The 17,332-nt window shown below is 42.0% G+C and overlaps 1 protein-coding gene across 1 annotated transcript in view; it reads right to left on the minus strand.

The window, feature by feature from the left end:
• Positions 1-252: 252 nt before the first annotated feature.
• LOC132110693 (zinc finger homeobox protein 3-like) overlaps positions 253-17,332 on the minus strand; it is a 140,176-nt gene continuing 123,096 nt past the window's right edge. Inside the window, exons 6-10 of the mRNA XM_059517522.1 lie at positions 12,051-12,184; positions 11,400-11,600; positions 7,738-7,855; positions 2,190-7,646; positions 253-2,057 (exon numbers count right to left, since the gene is read on the minus strand). Of these exons, the coding sequence (XP_059373505.1) occupies positions 340-2,057; positions 2,190-7,646; positions 7,738-7,855; positions 11,400-11,600; positions 12,051-12,184 (7,628 nt within the window). The 3' untranslated portion in view covers positions 253-339. The remainder of the gene's footprint in view (positions 2,058-2,189; positions 7,647-7,737; positions 7,856-11,399; positions 11,601-12,050; positions 12,185-17,332) is intronic.

The following is a 17,332-nucleotide window of genomic DNA, read 5'->3' on the forward strand; positions in this document are numbered from 1 at the left end:
TGTTAACTGCTGTGATCTCTCTCTCTCTCTCTCTCTCTCTATATATATATATATATATATATATATATATATATATATATATATATATATATTAAGAGTAGTAATAAACTAAAACCAGCATGTTGATATGGGAAAACAATCCACTAACATTTAAATTTTTGGTTACAAGCTTTGGAATTGCAGTTAGTCTTTACACATCTTTTTCTGAAATTGGTTTGTATACTTTAAACATATTTTGAAACTTTGCGGCTCTTCTTTGTTTTTTTTTCTTTTGTTTTCTTTCGTCTTCTGTTTTATTTTTTATTTTATTTTTTTAATATTGTTCATCACTGAAAGCTTTTACAATCTGATGGAGTCCGATCCTACACTAGCGACATTACTACTACAACTACTGCTGTCTTTGAGACAGCTAAGCTGTTGTGGCTCCTCTGCTGGCCTGCCCAGCCTGTCTGCTGACTTCTGACTGCTGTCAGAATCAGACTCATCGGAAAAGACGTCTGTTGGTATCGAGGTCTGGACCCCTGAGGTGCTCAATGAACTTGAGGTAACCGTTAAAGGAGAGGAAACTGGAGGAAAAGAAGACAATGCAGACAAAGGGAGATTGGACTTCCCAGCTAAAGCTCTGGAGAAAGGGGTCTGTGACCATGATTTGCCTGTAGCTATTGTGTTGAGTGGAGTGGCTGTGAAGGAGGAGGAGGTGCATGAAGATGCAGACGCTGATGAGGATGGTGTAGTGGCTGACGTTGTTGGCGGAGGGGATGGGGTGTTGTTTGAGTGAGTGGCAGACTGCGAGGTAGATGCGGTATTAGGTCTGGGGAAGCAGGCTGAAGAGTGAGGTAATAAATTAGAAGCGTGCTCTTTGGCATTTCTGGATCTCTTGATTGTTCTGTGTTTGTGCAAGGCTGAAACCAGGTGTTGACTGAGCGCTTTGTCCCCTTTTAGTGTGGTGTCACAGGCGAGGCAGTCATAAAGGCCGACCTCTGCTGCATTCCCGCTGTTGGGGACCCGGAGCAACATCTCTTGCAGGTTTGCCACAGACTGACCAAAAAAACAAATTGACTTGAGGTGGCTAATAGCCGCTTCCTCCTTGCTGAAGACAGCTTGACACTTGCGGCACGCCAGCCGATACTGAACTTTAGGGATGATATATTGGTCAAGATGGGGGTCTGCACCTTTGCTATCCACTTCATACTGCTCAGTGGCTAGTTTGTTGTGAGTGGAAGAGGAAGAGGCTTCAAATGAGGGAGTGCTCTTTTGCTCCTCTGTTTTTACTGGATCTTTGACAGAGTCCTTACGGTCCACCGAGTTTTTTGAAGTTTGGCTTGCTTTGGGTTGCTGGATCTGCTGAAGCTGCCTCTGCTGCTGCTGAAGTGCCTCCTGTAGGCTCTGCTGATATTGCTGGTAATGTTGAAGCAGAGATCCTTGTGACAGCCCCATCAAGGCCTGTGATAAAGCTGGGTTGTAGGGGAAAAGACTTTCCATGCCATACATGGGCTGAAGATATCCTCCTTGAAGAGCACCTGGTATCTGAGGGGCATAATATGGAGAGAAGCCAGGCATAAAGTAAGGTAGAAACTGACTTGTTAGCAGAGCTGTTGGATCTGAAGCTAAAGCTGCTTGTAGAGCTTGAAGTTGGGCAGCATCAACCACATACTCCATGCCAGGTGTTGGCATCGAGGTGGCCGGAACAGCAGTGTCTGGTTTTTCTTTCTTGGCACTGGCAGCAGAAGTGGAGGGAGCAGAAGTACCCCCAGCTGAGGATGGTGTGGTGGGCTTCTCAGCCTTCTCCTTGGGTTTCTCTTTCTCCCTGGCCCTCTCAGTAACACGATCTCTAGGAGCTTCAGGATGAAGGCCTGGCTGGGTCATCAAAGAGTTTGATGTGGATGTGGGGGTAGGGCTTGAGTGTGCGACAGATGTGCTGGCCTGAGCTGGGCTGGGTGAGGCCAATGAAGAGGAGGAAGGGGTCTTGTTGGGTAAACCAGATGTGGGGAGACTAGGTGAGGGAATGCTGGCACCAGGCATGTTTAGGAGGTTTGGAGGTTTCGGAGGGGTTATAGCTGCAGAAATTGACATATAGAAACACAACATGATTAGGATTATTGCAATATATATCTGAGAATTAGTAGATCATTGTATGCTTCATATTTTAAAAGTCTTACTCATACTAGAGACTAAATGTAATGACATACCTGAGTTGGATGAGTTAAAGCCTGGTATGGAGGGACCACCAACACCTGGCAGGAGAACAGGGGGGATCCCCTGTAGATTTGGGTAACCTGACTGAAGGTTCAAGGCTTGCAAAGCAGGTGTGTCAAACATCCCTTGTTGCTGCATGGCTTGTTGTTGTGCTAGTCCCAGGACCTCATTTGCTTTCTTGATACGATCCATCTCCTGCTGTGCCATCAGCTGACGAACCGTCGCTGGATCAAAGTACTCTTTCTCTTTATCGAGCTGGCTTCCAATGGTATCCTTTACTTTGGAGATGTGTTGCTGGGAAAAGATGTGGTCTCGTACTGACAGGCGAGCACTGTATTTAACACCACACAAAGAGCATTCTGTCTTAGGTCCCTCGTAAGAAGTCTGGTTGATACCAAAGTGCTTAGCCATGCTGAGCTTAGCTTTCTTTTCCTTAGCACGGGCATTTTGAAACCAAACCTGAACAACTCTCTTTGGAAGTCCAATGTCATTGCCAAGTACCTCACACTCCAGCATGGTTGGAGTCCTATAATCATTGAAGCAAGACTTGAGCAACTTAAGCTGAAGATTAGTCATCTGTGTTCGGAAGCGTTTTTGTCCAGGCCTGTCTCCACTATCAATGCTTCTGCTACCAGAGGCTCCTGGACTTGGTGAACAAGGGTCGGCCAGGCTAGATGTTTCACTGTAGTCTATAATATGTTCATTTTCAAAGTCTTTTGTGTAGAAGCTTGTTGCAGGGCTCACCAATCCTGAGGACATCTGTTCATCGTTCTCAATGGAGGGGACTGCACCCCCAGACTTAGAGAGAAAATCTCCACTGTTATGGCTGTGCTTTGCATCAGCACTGTCATTGTCAATGTTTGCCTCATCACCAGTGGTAGTGTCAGTGATGGCTGTATTCACAGACGAACAATCATCGTTATCAAGTTTATGTTGATCAAAGTTTGTGTTTACTGAGGAAATGGTTGGGCTTTCAAACTCCTCTGCTCCCTCAACCTTGATAGAGGCTGGGCTCAGGAGAGCCCTGGGAGACAAGTCCATGCTTTTGCTCACAGGTGACAGTGATGAACTTTGCACATCATTGTTAGACTGGGCAAGATGAGCATAGCTGGAGATATCCAGAGGATCCATCTTCAACTGCATGGCCTCCTGTTCAGGTAGCATACCAGAAAGCACTAGGTTATAACCAGCACGTTTAGCTTCATGCCAGTGGCGTGAACGAATATGGGCCTCAAGGGCAGTTTTAGCTTTGAATAGGGCTCGACAAAATGGGCAGCGCCGGTGGGCTTGAGCTGGCCCAACAGCACGAAACTGACCTTTTCTTTCTCTGGCTCTTGTGTTTTGGAACCATACCTGTACCACACGTTTTTTAAGCCCCACTTCATGAGCAATGTGGTCAAGCATTTTACGAGTAGGATTGGAGTCAAGCAAATATTTCTGGTACAGAATCTCTAGTTGCTCTGGTGTAATAGTGGTTCGGAGGCGCTTGTCTCGTTGTGGCTCCTCTCCACTATTCATGCTGTCACTTTCTCCTGGACTAGTTCCTGCCTTCTCCTCCAATTTCCTCTTCAGGGAGTTCATAGTGGATGTAGGTGTTGATGGGGAGGTGGCAGAGTTGCTGGACATTTGAGGTATTGCTCCTGCAAGGAGCTGGCTAGCAAGCAGAGGATTGCTGGGATCAAACAACATAAAGGACATGTCCATTGGGCGATCCAAAAACTGAGGATGAATGAACTGATTTTGGATACTCAGGAAATGCAGTTGCTGGTGTTCCTGCCAGTGTTCAAATGAAGGGAAGGCAAGTTTGCACTGCTCACACTGGTATGGGATCATTTGCTGGGCCAACTGCTGCTGTGAGGCAGAGGCTAAATGAGGATTAAGGGCCATGTGGGAGCTCTGGGAGGTCTGACTGGTATGTGAAATGGAGGGACCACTGTGCTGTTGCTGTTGGGACAGGGAAGGTGAAGAAAGCTTTGAATTCTTTGGGACTGTATGTGTCTTTTCCTCTCTTTGTGGTCTCTGCTGTGGAGTCTCAGATGGATGAATGGTTTCCTGTTTCAAAGATGTATGTTCTCTTTGGGCGAATGATGCTTCTGAAGAGTGTTTTGATTTTTCATCAAAAGAGTTTGATGTGTTAGCTGGTGTAGGCTCCTCGTTTTCAGATGATGTGATGTTAGAGAATGCAGAGGATGAAGGGGGAAGAGGGCAGAGGCTTGAAGATGTGGGCATTGGTGTTTGACCTGATGACCCAGATAGAGTATAGTATTCATGAGAGAGATCCAAAGAGTCCTCATTTAGACTGTCATATTGCCCATCTTCCTCCTCGTCTTTGTAACAGAGCTTCTTTTGGTGTTTAATAAGATCAAATATGCGCTGGAAAACCAGGCTGCACTTCTTGCACTGATAGTTTAAGTTGGTAGTACGAATGTATCGGTCATTAGATAACTCACGTCGATCACATTCTTTTCCTCCATCTCCCTGGTTTTCATAATTTTTACGGGCTTTCTGTCTGGCATTTTGGAACCACACAACAATGACTCTAGTTGGAAGACTCAGAAGATTGGATAACTGCTCAAATTCATCATCTTTAGGATAAGCATTAGCATCAAAGAAATCCTGCAGTACCCTCAGCTGGTAGTCTGTGAACCTTGTCCTTGAGGACCTCTTATTTCCAAATGATTCTGGCTTTTGAGGCTCAGGGGAGGGTGGCTTTGAATCAATTTTGGTATCTTCAAGAGTTGTAATTGGAGGGTTATTAAAATTATAAGGTGAGTCTTTGTTGCGTTGTCGCTCTTTAAAGAGTGTATTGCGGAACCAGTGCTTGATGACTTTCTGGGGGAGTCCTGATTTATCTGCCATTTCCTTAATTTGGTCCTCGTTGGGAGAGTTGTTGATATCGAAATATTGGCGGAGCACCCTTAGCTGGTCATCTGTAATACGGGTACGGGGTCTCTTATTCTGTTGCTGCAACATGGCAGGGGTAAGCTGCTGTTGGTAGAGCTGGGCCAGATCAGTGGCCAGACTGGGCTCCACAGCTGGCAGTTGGGCAGGAATCTGAGAAGGTAATGACTGGAGTGACATGGGCTGCATCATAAGTGGAGAGAAGAGAGGGAGATCCATTGGCATTGGAATTTGGGCCAGTGAAACTGGGGGTTGAGGGGTTGGAACAGTTGGTGGTGTCTGGGTAGGAGCAGAAATAGGTATATTTGGTGTTGGTACCCTCTGGGGAGGCTGAGGTGGGGGTGGGGGCGGTGGAGGAGGTGGAGCAGCTTCGGGTGTCTGAGGTCTCAGTGGGTACAGCTTGTCATATTGTTCTCTGTACTCTTTGGCAAATCTCTCTAGGAATCTGAATGGAAAGAAAGCCTGGTGGATATGCTCCTGATGACTCTTGAGAATCAATATGTTGGAAAAGAATTTACCGCAAGACTCACACTCCAGTTTCTCTAATCCTTCAATGGGGTCAACCACTCTAGTGATACCAGCTGGCCTACTGCATCCTGACAGAGATCCCGTTGACTTTCTTTGTGCTTTTTGCTTGTTCTCATTGTACTGAATTACTAACTCGAAGCCAAAATTCTCCAGTAGGGCTTTAGTGGCATTCCCTCGGGCATCTGAGGCAATCCTTGGAGGAGGAAATCCATAGTCATGGTTCACATTTACAACAGCTTGAGGAGCATCTTTCTTTTCATTGGACTTGTCTGACATATCTTTTGGAACATGATCCTCAGTTTTATCACTAATTTCTTTATCCTTTGGCAACTCTCTTTCTTTCTCAGTGTGAGGAGATGGCTTTGGCTTTTTGTCTACAGGGTGAGAGAGGGCACTCTGCTGAAGTAAAGCCATTTGGCTTGATCCTTGGGAGAGGGAATGAGCTTGATGCTGTTGCTGAAGGTGGTGCATAAGCTGTTGTTGTAAGCAGCTTTGCTGGGCCTGCTGGGCAGTGTTTTTCTGTTCTTCCAATAGTGAAGCAGTAGATACACTCAAGTTTAATGAAGAGCTACTAGGATTCATTTCTGGATTAAGCTGAAATTCTGCCCCAGGAATGTAAAATGGAAAGAGCAGCTGCTGTTGCTGAAGAGGAAGAAGAGCATCTGTTGTCATAGGGAAGTGCTGGAGAAGAGGGTTAAAAAGCTGGGACTGAAGGAGAGCAGCCTGCTGGAGCTCTTGTTGGAGCTGAGCCTGTGCCTGTGCCTGAGCCTGGGCTAACTGCTGCTGCTGGATTTGTTGCTGATGACTCCTCGAAGATAGCATATCTGCAAATTTCTTCTTTTTCACTTCATGATTCTCAGAAGGAGAGGGATGACAAGTTGAGTTTCCCAAATTCTCAACATTGTGAGAATGACTTGACAGATGATTACCTCCCATGATGCTCTGTGCAGTCTGAGCTACAGCTGGAGAGCTGCTGCTATTGCTGGAGCTGGTAGTTGAGTTAGTGGCTGGAATAGGGCTTGGGGTTGAAGTGCTATTAGAAGTGCTTCCACTTGGGCCACTACTGCTAACAGCACTAGATGTGCCACCAGCTGCTTCAAGCTTTGCTGCCCTGGCCTTGGATTGGTGAAGAACAGAGCGCATGTGAATCTCCAGTGTAGAGCTCTGGCTGTATGCTACATTGCAAGTGCTGCACTTGAAGGGTTTATTATCAGGGCTGCTTGTAGGCTCTGGCTGACCGGTGGTGGATTCCTGTAGGGCCCTTTTGACTTTGTGTAAGTGAGACACAGAGTTGTAGTGTACAAGAAGAATATTCTTTTGGGTAAATGACTCTTTGCAGACTGTACACTTGAAAGGACGGGATGGATCAAGAAACTTCTCCATTGTAAAGTTAGGGCCTTTCCTAAATGGCAGGGCTCGTTTGGGTTCAGATCCAGAATCTTCCTGCAAAGATCCAGAGTCACTACCAGTTGGGCTTTGCTTTTCCTCGGGATCACTTTCGTCTCCCTCTTTCTCATCATCAAGAAGAGCTCCCTGGTCTTCTCCAAGTGAGGGATCACCCATAATCATTAGGTCTCCATTCATCAGTAAACCTCCATAGAGCTGCTGGATGTCAGCTTCACTTAACTCCAGGTGACTGGTCTCCAGATGCTTCTTAAGTGCCTGTAGGGTCCTGAAGCTACGCTGGCATAAACAACACATTGTAGCTGCTCTGATTACATGGTATTGGGAATGCAGCTGAAGTTTCTCTATTGTCTTGAATGCCAAACTACACTGGTTGCAGCGATATTTGTAGACATGACGATCAGAGACAGGCAGTTGGGGCCTTTTATTGTGGACCTCATTGAAGTGCATCTGAAGGGCATTGGAGGATTTAAAGACTTTGTTACAGCCCTTTTTCCAGCAGAGGAAACCAGTGGAATCATCTATTCCAGGCTGTTGTTCCTCAAGAGGAGACTTGTGAGCTTCAGCAGTTTCTGAGGCCAGACAAACTCCTTTTTCAGGCTCAACATCTGCCACTTCTGCAATCAGAAAAAAAAAAACATAAAAATGTTGATAACATATACATGTGTGTGTTTAACATATGTTTCCTCAATTGCACAACATTCTAACCTGTTTGTTTCTTAATGTCATCAGAGTTGACCATTGACTGAGGTGCGGTTTGAGTATCCTTTTCTGCTCCAGGTACTGGTATGAAAATACTTGCTGGCAGTACTTCTGATGCTGCCACCTGGAAAAAAAAACATAGTATTTGTTATGTTAATTATAAGCCATAAAAATAGAACATCTCAAATTAATGTAAGGGGCAAACAAATAACACATTTAAAACAGACAAAATTTCTGCAACAAACAGTAATCCTTCATTTATTTTTTATTTTTTTTAAAGCAAAAAGATGAATGTAAGGTGGTACAAGTGAGAGGAGTGCTACAAATATAAAAATAAATAATTTGATAAGATAATCATATTATTTGAACTGGACACAAACATGTTTACTGTCTCACACTTTCACACAGACGACTTAATTTGCCATCCATGGAATTTGCACTTTGATCACTGATGGTGTTTTGTCATGCTCTGCGATAGTTCTGTTGCTGCAGCCAATTAGTGTGATGGGCTGAGTGGTCTTCCTTGGCCAGTTGAAAAGCTTATTAGAGAGCCTAATTAAATAAGTCTTCTACCTCATAAAATGTGCTTTTCATTCCAATAGAAAAGCTTGGTGCAATGGTTAAATGCCAAAATTCAGCCTGGAATTCTGGCTAATGCAACAACTGTCAATTTTTGGATAATGATCAGCACTCTTACTTTAACATACAGTGCTCATTAATATGTTTTCCAGCATACCAGAATATTTTTGTATATAAACAATTATGCAAGTTATTACTTGAAACAAAGTCATTAATACAAAATGTAAATACATTTAAATGTAGGTAGATGGCAAGCAGCATGTTTTTATAATCAAATTAATTAGAAAATTTAAAGTAGCCGTAATATTGTTGTGATAAAGGCACAGCAAGGTTTGCTTGGCACTTCGAAGGTTGTAGTTAATCAAGTGTGAATGACAGCAACCTCCCCTCTATTTTTTAACATGATTCTCCATGCAAGGATCTCACTTTCTTGCTATCTCTCTCTTTCTCAGAATAATAATAAAAAACAGATTAATTAACAGGATCCTATTTAACAATAATCAGCTATTGAGATCGGAAGATGTTAAGAGATGAGCCCTTGTGTGCTTCACCTTCCTTCAATTAACTTCACAAACTGAACAATCAGCCTCACTCAAATTGCATTCCAATACCCCAATCCCACCTCTCTCTCTCTCTCTCTCTCTCTCTCTCTCTCTCTCTCTCTCTCTCTCTCTCTCTCTCTCTCTCTATCACTCTCTCTCTCTCTTCCTTACAAACCTTCCTCTTTTTACCACCACATGAGACAACCAATTATATTTTTCTCACATCAGACATCAGCTTCATGTCTATAGGAGTTTTAATTTTTGCATTGAATTAAATGGATAAATATAATATACATATATATATTATTTATTTATTTATTTTTACAAAAACTAAACTGTACATTAAATAACTTTCTTCAGACTGAACATACCTTGTGACATTATTCAAGTTATAAAAGTAATTTTAACTAAAAACGAGTAATTACCTGTGAGAGACCTAAGCAAACATAGTATCATTACATGGCTGTTTGACTGGTCTTCTGAGATCAGAGAGAAGGAGCTGTTTTATAGTTGATTTAAAACCTAATCACAGCCAGCAGCTTTAACTCAGTGTCATCAAATACCAAGTGCCATGCAACCCCACGTCTCTGAGCGTGAAACACTGAGACATATTCAGTGAACCACAGCCATTCTTAAACATCTGGTTACTGCACTCAAGATCACACTGGGCAAAATGTAGCCCGTTTTTAGCTTTTTAGTTTCCTCCCTTACCCAATATCTTTCTAACTGAAACTGTTAAATGATTGTGAGCAGTATAGAGAATTCCAGAAAGAAAATATGCCTGTCATTAACATTACAAAGTGGACTGTTTCTAGACAACGGCATCATTAGGCAAATAGAGCATAGTGCTGAGAGTATCCCAAGGTCACTTTTAATTTGGACCGTCTAATTGGCAAACATAGTTCCAAATGGCTATCATCTAGCCAGGCTCAGAATTAATGAAGCACAATTATTTTCATTACCCCTATCTTAGACAGACAGAACATTAGACATAGAGTGAGGGAGCGAGGGAGGGAAAGCGAGAGAAGAGGAAGGAGGAGGAGGTAGGGTGAGTGGAAGAAAGTGCATCTTTATGCAATGTTTGCAAGAAATAAAAGTAACCTGATTCAGAATTCATTAAGCTTGTCTGTCTGACAAGAGGAACAGGACATGAGTATCTCTCCATCTCTCATTACTTGTAAAAAAGGTGATGGTTTTAATGTGCATTGTTTTAGCTCAGTTACTATCATGCACTGCACTTGTAGAACGCTCTGTGTGTTATTACCTCTATAAAAGAAAAAATATTGCTGTCTGGCCTCCACTAATGTGTTCACCATTTGCTTTCGGGGCTTGAGGAGTAGAGATGCCTTCACAGTATTCGGAGTGATTGGCCAAGCAAGCAATTCAAACACCACAGGCAAACCTACACATAATTATTTCACTGCTAAAATTGTGTGTGAAAAAAAAAATAAAACCATGAAAGTAGAGTAGTCTCAGTAGAAGCTGAAATGGAATAAGGTGAGTATTCTCAGAGGGACCAAGCAGACTAGGCTGCTGGAGGCCTGAGCGCTCTGGGACTAGAGAGGGGGAAATAACGTAAAGGGATGATGTAAGTATTACTGCTTCTAGTGAGTGCCTGGAATACAAATGACATTGGTAATCACAAGAGGCTTTTATAATTTTTCCACTAAACCGAGAACATTTCTTATAAAGTTAAGAATTACAATATTCATCAACTTCCTACAAACCAACTGTTTCTTCTAATCAGCACTGAAATTAAATAGAGAGCAAATCAAAGCTTGCGTAAGTTTACTGGTTTGCAGATTTTTTGCCTGAGAAGACCCTAGTAATCTTATGTGTCTTCTAGAGAACACAAATGAGCACAAAATGTGCTCTGATCTGCCAAGATGATGTCTGTAATCAAAAGGTAGGTTTTTCACTAGAAGCAATAAGCAAAAAAAAAAAACCTTTAGGATTGTAAACATGTAATAAAACAAGGAAATGATATTGACCATAGTAATAACCAGTAATAACCAGTGTTACACCCAGCCATGTTCAAGCTTCTGCCTTACACATCTTATTTTGAATATACAGGATTCTCAAGGGCCATATCACAATTATCAGTTTCCTTTGTGATTTTAATTAAGCCTCAAAATTTCATCATTTAGACAGAAAGAAACAACCTTTGGTCCACAAAAGCAGAGTGAATAAGAAACTGTGAGTCATTTGTGAGGTTGATATCTGACATTATTACTACTAAACATTGCAGTAAGGCTACATTGCTTTTGTGTAAAAAGCATATGGGCTTCACACCACACAATAGCAGGGCAGCCAGGCCTTGCATGAAAACAGATGTTCCCAGAGAGAAATTAACTGGGCTTATTGAATATCTTTCCACTAGAGAGACTGAATGGGAAATATTTAGAAAGGTTCTTTTGACTGTGGAAGTAAAATAAACTTGGTTGAATGTCTTTGACATCCTTTAGAGGAAACAAATGCATGCATATAAAATGGAAGGCAAAGCCTGCTGTGATCATTACCCCTAAATATTCTTCTGTGTTAACTTACTGTGGCAATTAGCTTGTCTACGCAGTCTGGTGCCACGCTGTGGAGGTGAGTGAGATGGAACTGCAGGTGGACCTTGTTGTTGAGCATGTCCTGGCACAGCGGGCAGCGGAACATGGGCTGCACTGAGTGCTGCGTCATCACGTGCATTCTGAGCCGGTTCAGATCTGTGTTGCTGAACTTGCAGTAGGGGCACTGGTACATCTATATAATGACAAGATGGAAGAAAAAAAATATTATTTTCTAGAGAAGAGTGGTAAAATCAAGGGCAAAGCAAGGCTCGTCTATCTCCCACACAGTGAGGAGTGGGCTACTCTGAGAGGTAGACACTTCAAAGAGCTCTCAACTGTCAAATATCAAATTGATTTTTCACCTTTTGCACAATTAGCACTGCAAGAGCAGCAGAAAATATGGAGTAATATAATATTTTTAGAAAAAAAAATGCATGCATTATTTAAAAAGGCCAGCTACATTCTACTACTCTATATTAAAAAGGGCTGAAAACAACATCCTTAGATATTTTGTTAATTAATGGGTAGAGTTAATGAGACCTACATGGCTGGGGATTAGATAAGGTCTTTCTGAATCTACTTCACAAAAACAGACAGAGAGAATTCTAAATGTTTCCCAGAGGCTGTAGATTTTCCTCCATACCTGCTCTCCACTGCTCTTCTCAGCGGTCCTGGGTCGTTTTGACGAGAGGGGGCTTTCTGCTGCCTCGGACCTTGAAGAAGGCCGCTTGGAGGGGACTGGGGAATCTGTCTGATCCCTCTCCGATTGGTTGGATGCTGACATAGACACACAAAAGAAGCATACTTGTCAAAACACAGTGCCGATTTGGCAGTCAGGGCATGCAATCAATCAATAAGCCAGCCTTTATAAAAATGAAACGCAGTAAAACTGCAGTTTTGTGTCATATAATGATACTGTACTGTTCAATGAAAAACATGTACCACAGTTAAAATGGCTTTTATGAGGCCTGCTATGCTGAGATTACTAGTAAAAGCAGTAAAATGAATATGTAGTAACAAATTAACTTGCTAATGCTAGCTTAACCTACAGTAAAAGTCCACTGAACGTTTAAACAAAGCATATTTTTTTGCCTTTGGTTTAATTATACTCAAGAAATGTGTAAGTCTGACTTTTTTTTTTTAAAGATATTTGTGTTCATACACATTTTTATGTTCTTGATTGCTACAACAGTGTGGGAATACAAGAACTGGAGTATGCAGTACAATAGTGCATGTGTAGTAATGGAAATTAAATATATTTAAGCGGTTTTCAGTAAAAGTGAGGTAAATAAAAATGCTGCGCATTAGCATTCACGTGGTTCAAATTTTACTGATGTCATATCACCATGCCATATGCTGTCATATCTTCATTTACTATGTCAATAACATGGAAAAAATGGATGCAGAATTACAGCAGTTTTAGTGCTGATGTTACCAAACTCACGGTACAATTTTTTGTAAGGAAGTGAGCAGCATGTCTTTCTAAACTGTGATATATGGCCACTGAACAGGTAACACCCAGGCCGGCGGATTGCTAAGGCAGGCTGCTCCCCCTCCAAACCAATGCAGTCTTTTAACCGCTCCTCCCATGGCACTTAGAAGAGGCAGTGCGCAATGCTTTGACAGCTTGTCTTTCTCTATGTTGGATGTTTAGGACATCAGACACCGGCACAGACATCTAATCAAAACATTAGTTTGCCACGGTGAGCAGCTTTAGGATGCATGCTCTCTCAGATGAAGGCATTTGAAGTGTGGCTTCAGCGAAGGAATTCACCCAACTTGAAAAGAGTCAAATATACTACGGGCGGCTTCAAAAAGTATCAAGAAAAAAAAAAAAGAGTTCTGTTCAGGTTCCTATTTCAATTCTTTTTTGTTGCTTATTTGCACTTCTCATTGGAATACGAAATTGCATTCCCTAGTTATTTCAGTTTTTAGCAAAACTTATAGTTTTGCATGAGATTCTTGTTGCTATAGTTTTTAAGAAAAGACTCAAACTAGCCAGTTACTGTATGTGAGCTGAGTGCTAATATTGAATATATTGCTATTGGCGTGGCTCATTCATTTCATCTGTTAGTGTTCACATAATTAAATAGACTACATCTCAAGTTAGCTAACTAGAATGCATCTGAAACTAAGTGAAAAAATAAACAAATAAATAAAATTGAAGAAAACAAACTAAAGGTGGCAATACAAAGCAATCAGAGCTCAGGGTAAAAATAATCAGTTAAAAAGTAAATCCACTCTAAGCCAGAGAGGGGTCGAGAGAAAACGCTGTTCACGCTGCTAAAGAAAAGAATTTGCAGTGAAACTTAAGACACCCCCCTCTCTCACAGGCCCATAACGAGGCTATAAAGAGTTAAATTTGCCATGATTTGTCCACTCCTGAAAGGGCAAATTGAGAGCAGGGGATTGTGGGGAGGGGTGTGGGGGTCAGTTTAAGCCGAGCTGACCATGTTCCTTGGACAGACATTAAAGTGTCAGGTCCAATCAGGGCAGGGCAGCTGAGCGCTGGCTTCAGTGGGGGGCCCTACTTTGGGGAACGCTGCCTGCTGCAGCTCCCGGAGACTCCCCTAATCAGCCAGAGCTGCATTATTAGGTCCAGTCATGGCCAATCCCATTATACATATCTACCAATAAACAAAGGAAATGTTAAAGGAACCTCCCATTCATTGCCATTAACCTTTACTTTCGGTCCTGGCACTGTCCCGGCCACTTACTGCACTGCTCCTACTACTGTGTCAGTCCTTTCTATCTGATTCCTTTCAGGAAACCCCTTTTTAGGTGCCTTGAATGTTCTGCAACATCCTTGGTAACCACAATTTCCCACCAAAAACAGCTTTAGTTATTTTTACTTCAATAAAATTGTTGAAACTTTGTATTAGCCACCAGTGTCATCAAAAACAAGCTGCTAATGCCATTTATGGGGTGTTACTGGCGCAGTGGATGAGACACATGCCTTTGGTGTGAGAGACCTGGGTTCGAATCCACTGTGAGACACCAATGTGTCCCTGAACAAGACACTTAACCCCCAGTTGCTCCAGAGGTGTGTGACTTCTGACATATGTAGCAATTGTAAGTCGCTTTGGATAAAAGCGTCAGCTAAATGTAATGTAAAAAATGTAATGTAATTTAAAAGACTAGCTATAAGTTTAAGTTTAACAAAAACTGCAGTAGCTGTGGTATTTGGGTGGAATATTGGTTGGTACCATAGCACATTTTTGTTAGGCAGGGATAGAGTGAAAACAAAGAACGCTTTAGCTAATGCTTCTTAGCTAAATGCTTTTAAGCTAAATACATGTAAATAAACCAACAAAACAATTGCCTGTGACTCTAAGTATGATTGAAAAAGGCTTAAGTACACCATTTCACTATTATTGGACATTTTTTTCATTGTAAATTCTGTTTAACAGAAAATTGCAAGTGAATAACTTGAGGTCAGGGGAGCAGCTGCCTGCTGGAGGCCTGCAGCACGTGTGGAGGGGAGGGTGGCCCACTGCCTCTGGGCACAGACGCACCTCGTCACGCCCTGTTAAGACTCCATAAATCTGATCAATTGTTTGCTTTTAAAAGCCCCAAAAACCCACTTCTGCCACCAAACCCCCGTGACTAAAGTCCAGCTACCGTATCCTGTTTTCTGTTGTCAAGAGACGGAGGAAGAAAGTGAGGAAAAAAACATCATCACAGAGCACGCTGGAGCAAAATGGAGACCAATAAACAGGCAAAGGGGACTGTTGGCATGCGCATTGCATGTGTCTTCGGCACGGTTGGATGGCCGCAGGAACATGCCTCAACATCTGAGCAGGTCAGATCCATTATTAGAGACCAGATGACCAGAACCTGATGGTAGGGATCTCTCTTTTTCTCCCCTCCCTTTCCCTGGTCTTTGCTCATGAACCTGGCTATATGTGGCAGGCTCTGTTATGTTCACTGTGTACTACTGGGTTTTCAAAGGGTATGGGTTTACAATTTAAGAAACCATGAAAGGAGATTAAGACAAAATTAATGAACGTAATCAAAAATACATACATACATACATACATACATACATACATACATACATATAAATATATAAATATATATATTCAGTTAGTCAAGAGGTAAAAGATCAATATAAACAGATGCAAATGATATCATATCACCAGATCATAAAATAATTAAGTATAAATAATAGCCAATAATCTATTAACCAATATAAATAATAAAAAAGTGGCTAATTATTGTATAAACGGAATAATTTCAAAATGCCCAAATATCATCTAACACTACTAATCTCAAAATGGACAAATTTTGGCTGAATCAAATTTCAAAATGGTCAAAATAGCCTCTAAATAGCCACTATAGACAAATAGTCTCGTTATTGCAAAACATCAACCTAATGAGTATTTATAACAAAAGTAATATTCAGTTCATTTCTAAAATGTATATTAATTCCCAGAAACACAGCATTACACTAAAACTACTAACTACTTTTTTAAAGCCTCACAGTTTTTAACAGGGAGGAGTGGGAACTACATCAGCCCGCCTGTGTGCACTCTTTGCCCCATGTGCCTTTTTTCAAAACCATCCTAATGTATCTGTACATCTGACCTCAATTCTACCATTCAGCAGTAGACCGTGCTTGCAGCAAAACCCACAGAGACAGCGACAACGCCCCAATTTTCATCTGACATCACAAAAGCCAAAGGGGAAGCAGTGAAAAAGTCTTAAAAGTCAATTAGTTGATTATTAATTCATGGGCCTTTTCCATAAGCAGGAGGTCTTTGTTCTGGAGTGTCCCGTAAGTGAATTGGACTTTGGCACCTTCTCTCAACCCCTGGAGCTGAGAAGCATTTCTCAGTCAGCCAGAGGAGGCTGTCAGTGCTGAGTGTAAAGCCTCTAAATCAGAGACGTGAAGCGCTTTCATGGAAGGTAAGCACTGCAGAAGTGTTTGACTGACACAAGCATGGCAGCAGTAACGCAACAAGTCTGAAAATGTCCACAAATGTAACCACAGCTGCCATCATTTCATTACCCAGGTGTCCTTGGGAAGTCATCTCCTACGAGACTAACTGGACTCTGAAAGTGGGCGGACAGGGAAAGAACAGAAAGATGATTTCTTGTGGCATATTGAGTGCAGCATGTGCATTTGCAAAAAAGTTCTGGAGATGTGCTCCCAATAAGGCAATGGAAATGTCAAGTTGTCAGTTTTTCTTCACCTTATCCAATCCAGCTTTTGAATCTAAAAAGGCAAGTCATCAACATGTTCTATGGTGGTTTAGTTTGGTACAAAGTCTGATGGACCAAAGGTGATCCACCAGCATGGTCCTTCAAGGTAAGCTGGTTGACCATGTATCTAGCTGGTTAGGCTAGTTAAGAAGCCAAAACTAAGATAACAGCATCCCATGCTTCTCTTTTCAGGAGGTCAAACCTCCTCCATCATTCTCTTGTCTGTGCTTCTTTTCTCCCAATACCTTCTCTCACTGCTCCTCATGAAAGTCCTCCTCCCAGTTCATCTGCTATTTAACCGTTAATACGAAGGAGCGGTCCAACTCCCCAGTGCTATAAGTCATTCACTTTTACCATGGCTGACAATAACTGAATACTATATTTTTCTGCTCATTCCCTCCCCGCTTTTCTTCCCTCCTTTTTTTAATCTGTAGACTGCGTCGGTGCCCTGAGCAACAAAGGGCTATATTCCATTTCACCTCATATTTCTCAGGTAATTACTCTGTATCAATTAATTTCAAATAAAGAAAATTACATCCAAAGCCTAACGCCAACACTACTCCATATTAAGGCTTATCATATAACAGTTCCCTTGGTGTATAACCACTATTAAATGAAAGGACCACCTCCAAGGCTCTGCAAAGGAAGTGCCCATGTAACCCCACAGGCGTGACTGCTACACAGACAAATTTAAAATGAATAAATTAAAAGGAGATATCA

This window comes from Carassius carassius, chromosome 2 (assembly GCF_963082965.1).
Source record: "Carassius carassius chromosome 2, fCarCar2.1, whole genome shotgun sequence".
In the NCBI taxonomy this organism is placed as follows: domain Eukaryota; kingdom Metazoa; phylum Chordata; class Actinopteri; order Cypriniformes; family Cyprinidae; genus Carassius; species Carassius carassius.